Raw genomic sequence first — 12,738 nt, 5'->3', positions numbered from 1 at the left:
GAATGAGGATATTAGCATTTAGAAGTTCTAGGGATACAGACAAATGAGTAAGGTTGAACTTGAGCAACAAGTTTCTTAGTAGGGGTGAGCTGGTTGGGACTGTCAACGTTCAAACCTATATAAACCTAGTTATTGCATTTATACATACTTGCCGATCAGCTTCAGGCAGTCACTTTGGGGCTTAAAGGTGTTTGTTTTGACTTTAGAATTAGATCATTTTACGTTTTTAAAAGCAATTCTTGCCGATCGCTCAAGACACTTTTTAGTTCAACTTTGTTTTTCCAAACATATCCTTGGTTCATAGAATTAATTATGCAAATGTGCGTTTAGACAACTCCAATTAAAAGCATTATGTTGATTTTTACCATAACTTGGTTCCAATTTCCAAACCCATTTTCATTTATTAATCCAAATTAAATTTTCTGTTTTAAGCCACTACGTTCCTTTCACATCCCAAAAAATATAAATAAATGAAATTCCCTATTGATTAATGGAACAACATAAATACAGTATATTCACTGGATTCAAATCCATCCAAAGCTCCAACAGCAGTACTACAGGAAAACCTCATCATCAATTTACATCCTATAGAAACTAGTACAGAGATAAAGGATCACGGTGGACCTACATTGGTCCGTAATCCAACAATTCCCACCTAAATGGTGGAAACACGCATAGAACCTCAGGTGAACTTTTGAAGAGCAGGGCTACACAGACGCATACTGCCGCAATGGCCACCATTGACAACATTGCTGGCCTGTACACCAGTGATCTGCTAGTGGTGCCATAAGAAGCCAGCCGCTGATCACATGCCTTGCAATACCGTGAAACTGCTAATTTTGTCTTGTCAATCTGAAAACTGGTACCTTTTCCCACCGGTAGTCCATCCATTTGCTTCTGATTGTTGTTGCAATCTGGAAGAACACCAGGAATGTCAAGGACCACATGACCAGCTTCTGGTTTCTTTGCTTTCTTATGGACCAGATGGATGTAAGAATAATGGCCTCTCAGGCGGGCATAGTCTTCTGGTGTGAAACCTGTGTTATCACGAGCATTCTTCCATGCTTCAACTCCCACCTGAGCAAGGATAACCAACATCAGAACCTTGAAAGGGTAAATGAAAAAAAATTGTATTGCAACCTGTAAACAAGAAATCAAAGCTTATCAAGGGTGTTGTGATCAGTGAAGCCTTCACATGGGGGGTGGCTCAGTTTGGATAACCCAGACTAGTACTGGTGAAGATATGGGAAAGGTCATAATTTGTGTTACAGTATGTGAAGAAATGTGCTTCCAAAAATTATCAAATATTAGATCTGCCATTCTCTATTAGGGATTTAAGGTATCCTAAGATATACAATGGAGCAGGGAATACCATTCCAGGATCATCCGTTAATGCATCCAGAACATTTTCACAACCATCCCTACTGGCAGCTACATGAAGTGGTGTCAAACCCGCAGGACCAACAACATCAGGTCTAAACAAGAAGCCATCAAAAACTCTGACTCCCTGTTGATTGTATTTCGATTCTGCACCATCTGAATTCTCTGGGATGTATCTCAACAAGAGTTCTACCAATGGTTTACAATTTCTCCGCACAGCTGTGTGTAAGAGGCCCATCTCTGACAATGCAAGCTCAACGGAAGGATGCTCTTCTACATCAACATTTCCTTTGAACACAATGTCCAAGAGTTTCTTGACTACAGCACACCAACCATGATCCATGGAAAACTCCATGATCAATCTAAACCGTCTGAAGGAAAATGCATCCAAGTTAGGATCCATTTGACCCAACCTACACCTCATATGAGTCCTGTGAAGAAGCCATCCCATTTCATGTATGAAGTCCAAGGCTTGATTCTTGGCTTCAATTTTTTCATTTCTTCTCTGGGCATCATTTTCAGACTTGGCCTCCTCTATTACACTCTCCAGCATACGGATCTCAGAACACACATCCTGCTCTGCAACTATGAAAGGGAAAAAACTGCTGCTGAGGCCATGGTCTTCAACCTGAACAGGTACAAATGACCAGAATTTAGCTCTATAGCATATCAATGTGCTTGCATGCATATAGGCATATTTTAGTGTGGGTAAGCCTGAGAATAAGTCAAAAGCATGAACTTTTTCCATTTTTCATTTTATCAGTGATTAATACATGACATAGCCACAAACACGAGGCATCGGCCATCAGATGAACCTGAACTTAGTTGGATTCACATAGGGGGTAGCTAGAAACCAGCCTACAAATAAGCACAACCAAGGTTCAAAGTATCGATACGTATCGTGCCAGTGGCTTCCCGATATGCACCTACAGGGGTGTATCGGGGTTCTGACCGGTTCAGGGGGTGGAGGAGCCTTAAACCGGCCCCCCTGAACTGGTTTTGAAAAAAAAAATTAAAAAACGCCTAAAAAACACTATCGATATTGCCCGATACGTCCTGGTGTATCAGGTGTGTCGATATTTTGAACCTTGAGCACAACATCCAATTTACTTTTATTCTCAATGACCAGGAAAGAAATGTGTGCACTGTGCACATGGTTACAGTAACCACAAACTGGACTATATCAATCTGGACATAGAAGCATTCCTATACAGTATATCATTTGATGAACCTGGCCTGTACTCTTATGAGAGGAAAAATGTAAAAACCTGTGCTACTTACAGATAGTTGAATAGTTTACCAGTAAGAGAACAAGATAATTGAACTTCATGAGAATCATCAAAAGATGCATACCTCAATGAATCCTCTCCCAATTACATCAGGTATAGAAGAATCAAATCTGAGGCACTGGAACTCATCCTGTTCCTTGAAGATCTCATTGCTCACCACCAAATCACGAGTAGCTTCTTGGACCAAATAGTTGCCCTCTAGTGCACAGAGCAACCTGAAAAGCCAACAATAAAAAAGAAGAGAGAGAGAAAGAGAGAAAGGAGTTAGTCTCTACATAAAACTTCAGCATTAGTCTGTGTGTATAGTGTGAACATCAACCTTTCCCTTGTGGGCAGAAAGTAACCAGACAATTCTTCTATGGCATAGATCATATCTTTGTTTTAGGCTTCAAGCAAGGAAAAGAGGGAAAGAATGAAGAAACACATAATTGTAGAATCAAAGGTGATGGGGTGGGTACCTGGTGGTGGGCCGAGACAGATTAAAGCCTTTAACAATAAAATGAGCCTTCTCAGATACAGTAACTGCTATTGGTGCAATACTTGATATCCTACAATGATTATGAGTTTTGAGAGGTAATGGCGTGTCTAGAACAATCTGACCTGGAGTTTGAATAACAGAGTCAGAACCTTAATCATTCCATATAAAGGAGCTACAGCTAACTTCTAGATACATCTGTTAACTTTAACGGAAGGGAAAGACAAACAAAGGAAAAAAGAAACAAAAAATATAAAGAGCAGAAAATAATCATAAAAGAAACAAACAAACAACCATTGTAGACAAATGCAATTCGATGCTGCACCCTAGCATACACCCATCCAGTTCTCCAGAAACTGCCATCAGATGCATCCAAGAGCCTGCTCAAAGAGGAGCTTAGGTCACCACAAATCTGCAATTGACAAACAAGAACAGAGTTTTAATGATGCTGCAAAAAAACAAAGAGACCAAGTATGATTACCCATATTGATGATAAATTGATAACAATGCTTTGCAGATATAATATACCTCATCCCATGTGGAATCTTGCAGTCGAAGGTAAACTGTTAGAATGATACAACCAGGCCTAATGTAGCTCTCCATGTCTGTAGGACTGTGGGATAACCAGTCCACAATCTGTAAATTTAAGACAATTAACAATAAACAGTCTGAGGGAACAAACAGAGATGTACTCAAACCAATATAAGGACCAGAAAATACCTGTGCTCGCAGAACAAGAGGAAAATCACTTGGATCTTTGCCAAAGAGTTTAAAAACAATCCGATCTGTTCGACTCTGATATCAAAAGAAGTGGGTATTACAAGAAGCAACAAATTTACATCTTCATTTTCTTAGCAGAAAAATAATAAAATCACGCTTCAAACACAATTAACTGCAACTAAATATCATAGAATTTCTTTAATATGTCAATATCATAGATATGATGGAGTCGGCGTATCAATTCTGACTTGAATATTTCTTCATCCAAAATGGGCAGTGAGGAAGTGCAGTTATGCATTTTTGAACAGTAGGAGTGCCTTCTTAGCAAGTTTATAAATTATAATATATGCCAATAAAGAACAGCTCATTGTATCAATAGACTGGAGAGTTGTTGGGCAGGCTGAGACAATTGGGGGAAAACGACTGTCAAATGTCTAGTTTGTACAACTTCATGATCTGAAACAGAACTCGGGTGCTCCAGCTCCATGGACCCACAGCTTATCTGTAGACTACTACTGGTAGCAAAGTGCAACACACGAAAAAGGCACAAGGGGGCTTTTTGCGCCCGAGGCGCAAGGCGAGGTATGTGCCTTTTTGAAGCAAGGTGCAAAAAACTTTTAAAAATTAAAAAAGAAAAAGCAAAAACAATTATAAAAATTTCCAAATAAATTAAAAATATTAAAATAGTATTAATTTAGAAAAATGTAAAACTTAAATTTTAAACTAAAAGTTGTAAAAATTCTATTGGCTCAATTAAAATACAAATATATGAACTATATTTAAAGTGAAAATGTAAAACAAACACAATTATCTTTTAATATAATAAACCTTCACAAGGTAAGAAACTATAATTATAATTACAAAAGGAATATTTTATATATGGGTTAAGAATTTAGGTTGTGTTTGGTTGTGGTGTAATTTTATTTGCACTAGTACAAATGAATGGGAGTGCAAATGTAAAAAATGCAAATTCTTGTTTAATTTTGTTTTGGATTTTACTTTATTCTGCTTCATGTCTTAATTTATTTCATTTGTACTACAATCAAACAAAAATAGGTCAGAATTTACACTCAAATCATTTGCACTGCCATGGTTTTGCATCAGTGCAAATTTATTTACATTGCAACCAAACACAGCCTTAAGATCCTAATATGGGCTTCTTTGGGGTTGCCCCAAGGGGCTTGATACAAAGGCAGATTGTAAAATTAATAATACTTTAGCTATTTAAAGTAATGTGATTGGGAAAGGAATAAAGATATTGATAGTTTCATATGTTTGAATATGTTTTATATGCCATGTTTGATTTTATTTTTTACATTTTCACTTCCATACTTCAACTCTCACATGAACAAGGATAATTGCCCAGCCACTGCTTAAAAAAAAATGCGAAAAGCACACAATTAGACAAGGCTGCATGTCTGAGCTGAGGTGCAAGGTACACCACGTGCACGCTTTGTGCCTTTCAAAAGGGGCTGCACCTGGGCCTAGGTGAGGCACATGCCTTGAAATGTGCGATACACCTCACCTGTTCACCTAGATGCGCCTTATAAATCATTGACTGGTAGTAGTAAATAAGGAAAAGAAAACAAAAAAAAAATGAAGATGATAAATAGAAAACAGAGAGAATCTAGTTTTAACCATGAGAAAGTTGAACTCAATGAATAAAATTCTTGGACTCTTCCTTGGCACATGGAAAGAAACATAAGTAATCCATAAAAATTACTCTATACCACCACACTCAATGCAGAAGCAGAACTAATACTGACTAACAAACAACACCATACTTTATAATGTAGTTTAAATGCCAATGAATATGCAATTAATACAAATAGTCAAATACATACCTGAGTATCCCCACTGGAACTAGATGGTGACTGTGCAGATGCTGAATCAGAATTCCTGCTTGCTTGAGGTGGGCTCGATTGGTGTGAATCCTGTTGCATCCATGTGGGGAAATCAAGTGCAGGGGCTTGTGACCCCTCTACGTCTTCAATGCAATCTTGTGAATCATTATAGATGTTATTCAGATCAATATTATTTAATTTGGTCCTCTGCGCCATAGACTGTGTGCCTTCAGCCTTGGATGGGTTGCCATGTTTCATTGGAAACAAGGTTGTGGATTTTTGTGAAGATACAACTTGTAGAACTCCAACCCGAGCATCTTCTGTAACCATTACTTTCTGTGGCATCACAGCGGTAGATGCACCAAAACAATGGTCACTGGACCCAATCTGAGGACCTTGAGCACCATTACAATTTATCTTAGAAGTTGAGCCCACAAGTCTGGTTGTATCAGCACCATTTGTGAGCAAAGGTGCCACTTTCTCTGAAGATTTTCCAACAGAGGTCCCAACTTTCAATGGATCTTGGGAATCCTGCAATAGCCCAGATATGTTCCTTCCATCAACTGCACCAGCAAAGCTAGCAAGGTTCCTCAAAAGATGAGACAGAAGGTCCTGATCCTTTGTCTGATCAGAGCTATTTGCTACAATTCATAGAAAATAGAATAAGTTAACTCTGGAAATATGCCATCACTGCAAAAACAACTAGAAGTTAGATAACAGAAGGCATAATAATACTAACATAGAATATGGCCCTTGATAATCAAAAACAGGATTCATGTAGCTGACCCTAAATAATTGGGGTAATGGCTCTGTTTAGTTGAGCTCAGTGGGACACATCATCTTAACAAAATGACTCTCCAATTACAGCTCTAAGGTACACCAAAAATCAGACCCAAGATCCTCTCTCTTAACCCCCTTAAAATTTAAGCGCAAACACCAACCCATCAGCTTTGCTCTAACACTGCACACGACTTCTTGCATTTTGATTTTCCTTCAAATATTCTTCCAATCCTCTCCTTCCACACCTACACACCCTCATCCCCCCCCCCCCAAAAAAAGCACCCCCTTCCAATCTTTTCCTCTCACTTCTTAGAATTCACCACCTGCCCAACCTCCTTCACCACCCCACCCTTTCCACCCCCTTCCAATTCTCTCCTTCAAATATTCTTCTAATAGTCAAACTTGCAATGCCTAGAACTTGTAACTTGGTACTTCATTAAATTTTATTCACATAGAAATAATGCATATTTTAGATTAAGAGAACTGGCAAAGGCTTAATGAATATGAATTTAAGTTAGTTTATCTTGAGTAGCATTCACATTGTCTACAACTTGCAATTTGATACATTCTTGGGATTTGATTCAGATAAAAACAATGGAGACTTTAAACTGGCACAGGGCTTAACAGTTGAATGGATTTTTTTTTTTTTTTTTTGATAAGTTAACAATTGTGAATGGATTGAAGTTAGTTTATCTTGATTCAATATAATATTGAACAGTAGTACATCATGTAACCATCTCATGGGCTAGTAACTGCCAACCATAAAGATTTAAAATATAATATTGAGGTCCACCATAGTATCTGCTGGCCAATGGAGGAGCAGGCAATACAAAAAGCCTGTCATAGAAGGAACCCATGCACCTGAACAAGCTTTAGGCATATTAAGTAAAAACACGTTCAAACATAGATAGACCAGCAACATTTAACTCAGCCTCCTACATGGATACAGGCACCACAAGGTTCCAGACTTGATGAGCCCCAAAGAACAAGATTCGGGGATTCTACAGGAACTCTCTAAATTTCATGTTTTATTTAAAATGTATTTTTCTTTATATAGATAAATTGAAACAATTATAGGAAAAGAAAACAAATTAAATGTAGAAGAATAAATCATTGCAACCAACATTAAACAATTTAAAATAATTTATATCTTTTATGATTATCAAAATAATTTACAATTGACTATACTAAATAATTAAACAATATGAATTCACAATTTATGCCCTATTTTTTCCTAAGATTTGATGATGTTTTCTAGTGGCATAAGATGGTTTCAACAGAGAGGAGTCCCCCCAAGAGTTCTGTAGATGACACAGTCCATACAAGTCTGATGCTGGTAATAATACCTTCTTAGATCTCATCAAATCATCAGGTATTCCAATAAAATCAATTAGTCTCTTTCAATTTTCCATGCACTGATGAGACCCAAATCAGCTTTCAAATAATGCTATATGTTTATTAAAGATCTCCTTTCTCCCAGCCCAATATGGTCTATTCTAACAATATAAACCAAACACAAAATTCAATCCCTCAGCTTCTGAGTGTATCCACTGCCAAAGGAAAATTGTTCCCCCAAGCTCACTCCAAGATATATATATATATATATATATATATATATATATATTTTAGATAGATAGATATAGATATGTTTATATATTGATAAATAACTACGATGCATTTAATGCCTCAGAAAAATCCAGTAGTTTCATACAAGAAATTACTCCAAACGTATTAATTCATCATTTAGGTGGAAATAGGGCTGCAAGTCGGGCCGGGTTAGGTCGGGTTGAGGCCAACCTAAGTTCCAAACCCCAACCCGAGCTTCAACCCGACCTACCCAATCCTAACCCTAACCCTAACTAAATTCCTTCAACCCTAACCCAAACCAACCCAACCTGAAGTCAATCCCATCCCTTAAAATCTCATAGAACTTCTTAATCTCAGATCTTAACTCAACTTTCACTACATATATTAATCCTATGTTTTATTAGTATTTATTTGTTGATGTTTTTATTGGTTCTTTAAGTACAAAATTCAAAAAATAGTATTTGAAATGATTATAGTTTATTATGAGTTATAGCTTATAATAGATCTTTTATGGGCAATAAGCTATGGGTGACAAACAACAAAGAGGAGATAAAGAATAAAATATTCAAAAAACATAAAAAATGTTATTAAGATTTTGGTATTTTCAATTAGGATTAAGTGAAGTGATTATCTTAAAAGAAATAAATGATAGTATGTAGTAGGGGCTATACAACTATCATGCATATAAACAAATCAATGTATGATATCATATATATAACATATATTTATATATGATATGTACTATAGAATTGGGTTCGGGTTGGGTTAGGGTTGCCTAAGTTGGGTTCATAAATTTCAACCCTAACCCTAACCCGAGCATCAACCCGACCCAACCCGACTTTTTCGGGTTGGGTTCGGGCCAACCCGGCCCAAGTTGCAGCCTTAGGTGGAAACTTCATTTGGATGACAGTGCACTCTTTTTTAACAATTTATTTTCTCCAGTTCTTCCTTTACCAACAATATATATTTGACATTATACATTAGAGACAAATAATCTTGAAAGTCTCTTGCCACACTTGGAAGTTAGCAAGCAAAGTAATAGCATCCTTCTCCTGTATATCTATCTTCTCTTCCATTGACTTTGTCTTTTCAGTTAATGCTGCCTCAATGCCTTCATTTTCCTCCAAATATGACTGTGGTTACAGATGGAATCAGGATTGTCCTAACTCTCTATCATTTTAATATGTAGTTCAGCCGGTTCTCTTGGTGTAGATTGTCTATTCAAGTTCAATATATGGTTATAGATGTACTCCCGTCAAAGAAACTAAGAATGAAGAAGAATTCCTCTCAAAAAGAAGCTTGTCTGCTAAGGACTTGAACTGGGAATTCCCCTGCTGATGATATCAAACAAGAATCATCAGGAAAAAGCTTCCAAATTTCTCAAACTTCCAATCACCATCAAAATTCACCTTTTATCATCTACAAGAAATCACCAATACTGTTCAGTTTACTACAGAGAAACGTGAATCATAACTCAGAAATATAAAATGCTTACATCCTATGTGATCTTTTGCTCACGTTGTTTTTTGACACCATGAATAATAAAAGACTGGTTAAATTGACATAAAATATTTTCTTACATATTTAAATCAATAGGAAGATAAGGCCGAGCAGATCCAACTATTGATTGTCTTGGATTTAATGTGCAACTCACTAAAAAATGGATCTAAAGAACAGACATTATATGTTTGGAAATATATAGAAATCATGAACTATTATCTCATCCACCATCCTTCCCCCAATCAAACACCTATGGCTCCCCTTACAAACCTCTCTAATAACCACAAAAGTAAATATTTTCTGATAATAAAACAAATAAGTGATAGAAAAAGCACAACCTCTGAATTTGGTATCAATATTCCTGATTGACAAGAAAGGAGCATGGCACATATAACAATTGAAAATAAGCTAAGAAACTTACAGTGCATGTTGGAAAGAATTCTTAGTAGACTTATTAATAGGTAACTACTAGCTTGTTCATCATTCAAGGAGCTTCCATTAACAACTGTTTCAGGATGTGTTTTCCGCCTCCGTTTGTTATGGCCTGCCAGACGTCTGCGACAACTTCTCTTCCCTTCATCAAACTCTTGAAGAACATGAAACCTGTTCATAAGTAAAATAAAATAGCAATTAGTCTTGCAAGTAACAGGTTTTTGCAACTGTTTAATAAAACAAACCATTAAACCCCCAAAATTTGTCAATACAGGGACAAAAGTATAAAACAGACTTTCTGATCAAGTGGGCAAAAAGAGGATTAGACAGTTAGGTCATGATGTGATTTATCTGAGATTGTTCATTGACAGAATAGGTTTACAATAATATCAGAACTATTATCAAATACACTGGAGTGGCCTTCATGGTGCTACATTACTCAAAATGGAGATTACTGAATAGAAAGATACATACCGACTACACTGCTGACAAAACCGCTGCATAACATTGTCCACAAGTGCTTTGCTGGCCTTAGAGTGCATTTCACAGACCTTATGTCGTCTATGATAATCTTTGGCATTGCTAAGATCAGCCCCACAGTCTTTTACTTGACAGATGGCACGGTTCGAAGTAGTGCCAAGTAACTTGGTCTTCTTTCCATTCTTGCCATCCCAATTTGAAATATCAGCTTCCGGAATAGGATAACCATGACCACCAAGCTTTAGAGTGAGGGACCCAGCTTCATCATTCAACTCTTCATCTTCAACCACAATAACCCGCCTCCGCTTCTCCAATTCCCTTTTACCTTTCTCAGAGCCTGGATTGATCTCATCAGAACACGAAGATGAACTGTTTGACGAACCACCAGCTGTGGGAATTCCGGAGCTTCCTGGGAATAAGTGCCTACCCCTGCAATCTGATGGGACAGAATTCAAAGGGCTAGCAATGAAGAGATCTCCATCCCACTTCCAGTCATTCAGATCCCACTCCAAACTCCTCCTTCCAACCCCCATCCAGTCCTTCTCCTCCAATACAATACCAGAAGCACCTTGGCCATAGAAATGATGAAACTCACCTCCAATTCTGGCCTCCATTAATAAAACCCCACAAAATTCAAACTTCTCAGGTGCCAAATCAGCTCAAAGAACCCAAAAGCAAAAACCCCGGAAGTCCAGAAGCCAAAGACCAAATCCTTGGTATCAATTCATCAAAACCCTCGTATAGAGACCTACCAGATTCCAAAGCAACTCAAAGAACCCAACCACGACCAGAAAAGCAAAAATCCAGAAATCGAACACTAATTTCCGCTTAAAGATCAGGCACTCCAGATGCTCCAAACTTAAACCCTAGAGTACGTCTAATCCGCCTCACTACGCCCCCAGAAATCCAGAAACAGTATACCCACATGTCCATGGTTCCAAACAAGAGCAACCCACATACCAATACCACCAATTCACCAGCACAATTCCCTTAAAAATCAACAAAGAATCCAAATCCACCCCACCCCCGAAAAAGGAAAAAAGAGGAATTCCCAGCACTGAGCTTCCCAATTTCAGAATCACCGTACCATTACGACAAATACCAAGTTACTGAAATTAAACAAGTAAGAATTGAAGAGAAAGAAAGTAACAACACTTCCCTGCAATGGTGAGTATCGATCTGAGAAGCATCGACCGTCTGATGGCAATGGTCGGCGAGAATGGCGGATATCGGAGGAAGCCGGAGAGAAGGAAAACCAAAAAATGGTGGGGAGCAAAAGGTTCGGACGATATAAATGCGGTTTTGTCGTGGGAGTACCTTTATTAATTTAGGATGCCATTCGAAGGAATCCCAAGCCCCACACCGTGTCTCTCGCTCTCACGGTAAACTTGTTGTCTTCATCTGTACTATTTACTCCTCCACTTTCTACTACTACTACTACTGTCGTCTTATTTACAGGTGCGGTGATCAGTATCTTCTGTGTTGCAGCAGGGAGCACTACCAGACCAGGATACAAGGATGTTAATGGGTCGACTGTCGAGTTAAAATGGTATACCCATAATATACATTCAGGTTTTGATCCTTGGATTAAACCCAACACGGATTCGGATTTTGCTGCATAATCTTAAAATTTTGGGGTTTCTTGAATTTGTTTTAGTTTGAGGGAGTGACATCCTGAAACCCATTAATCAAATTTTAACTTACATTTTTTTTATCACTAAATTCTAATTTAAATTTAATTTCTTTTGAATTTTCAAAATGTATTATAAAAAAACATGGTTAGGTTTAGGATGGAGTACTGAAGGGTCAAGGTTAAGGTGAAGTCAAACCTGATCCATTGACATCGTCTACAATTTAAAGTATTTTTATTTTTTGTGTGTTGAGAGTTTTGAGCCACTAAAATTTCTGTTTTATTTTTACTTTTTTGTTTGTTGGATGTTTGATACGGTAGGGCATCTATTAAGGTGATGTTTGGAATCAATACTGTTTTTTAAGAGGCATTTTTTGAGAAAATGGTCCACTTTCTCAGAAAACATTTCTTTTCTATTTGGTATTATTGTTGTTGCTGCTACATAGATATTTCTTCTGCAATACCATGTCAACATACTGTTGCTAGCAAAAATAGAAAAAGGTGAAAAAAACTAAAAAGGCATTTTCACATACCACACTTTTCTCGATTTTCAAAACATGGTCTTAGAAAACCCAACAAAATGGTTCGTTTGAGTTGGATCAAAAATTGGGTTAGTGTTGG

General features: G+C 37.4%; 1 protein-coding gene across 1 annotated transcript; it reads right to left on the bottom strand.

The window, feature by feature from the left end:
• Nucleotides 1-461: 461 nt before the first annotated feature.
• LOC148861125 (squamosa promoter-binding-like protein 1) lies at nt 462-12,017 on the bottom strand. Its single transcript, XM_088984382.1, has 10 exons — nt 10,482-12,017; nt 9,997-10,178; nt 5,709-6,349; nt 3,865-3,939; nt 3,673-3,780; nt 3,439-3,556; nt 3,128-3,269; nt 2,734-2,884; nt 1,373-2,008; nt 462-1,077 (listed from the first exon to the last, which is right to left on the bottom strand). The coding sequence occupies exons 1-10, from the start codon at nt 11,099-11,101 to the stop codon at nt 625-627; spliced, it is 3,126 nt and encodes a 1,041-aa protein (XP_088840508.1). The 5' UTR covers nt 11,102-12,017; the 3' UTR covers nt 462-624.
• Between the last annotated feature and the right edge of the window lie 721 nt (nt 12,018-12,738).

This window comes from Nelumbo lutea, chromosome 4 (genome assembly GCF_056320005.1).
Source record: "Nelumbo lutea isolate HS-2025 chromosome 4, American lotus-T2T, whole genome shotgun sequence".
NCBI classification, from domain to species: domain Eukaryota; kingdom Viridiplantae; phylum Streptophyta; class Magnoliopsida; order Proteales; family Nelumbonaceae; genus Nelumbo; species Nelumbo lutea.
Note: the sequence above shows the minus strand (reverse complement) of the source record. Positions and strands in the feature narration are given on the sequence as shown.

Coding starts and splice junctions, on each gene's coding strand:
- LOC148861125 (XM_088984382.1), bottom strand. CDS start 11,101: ATGGAGGCCAGAATTGGAGGTGAGTTTCATCATTTCTATGGCCAAGGT. Junction 3,781..3,864: donor CTCTTGTTCTGCGAGCACAG/GTATTTTCTGGT, acceptor TTAAATTTACAG/ATTGTGGACTGGTTATCCCA. Junction 2,009..2,733: donor TTGGGAGAGGATTCATTGAG/GTATGCATCTTT, acceptor GTACCTGTTCAG/GTTGAAGACCATGGCCTCAG.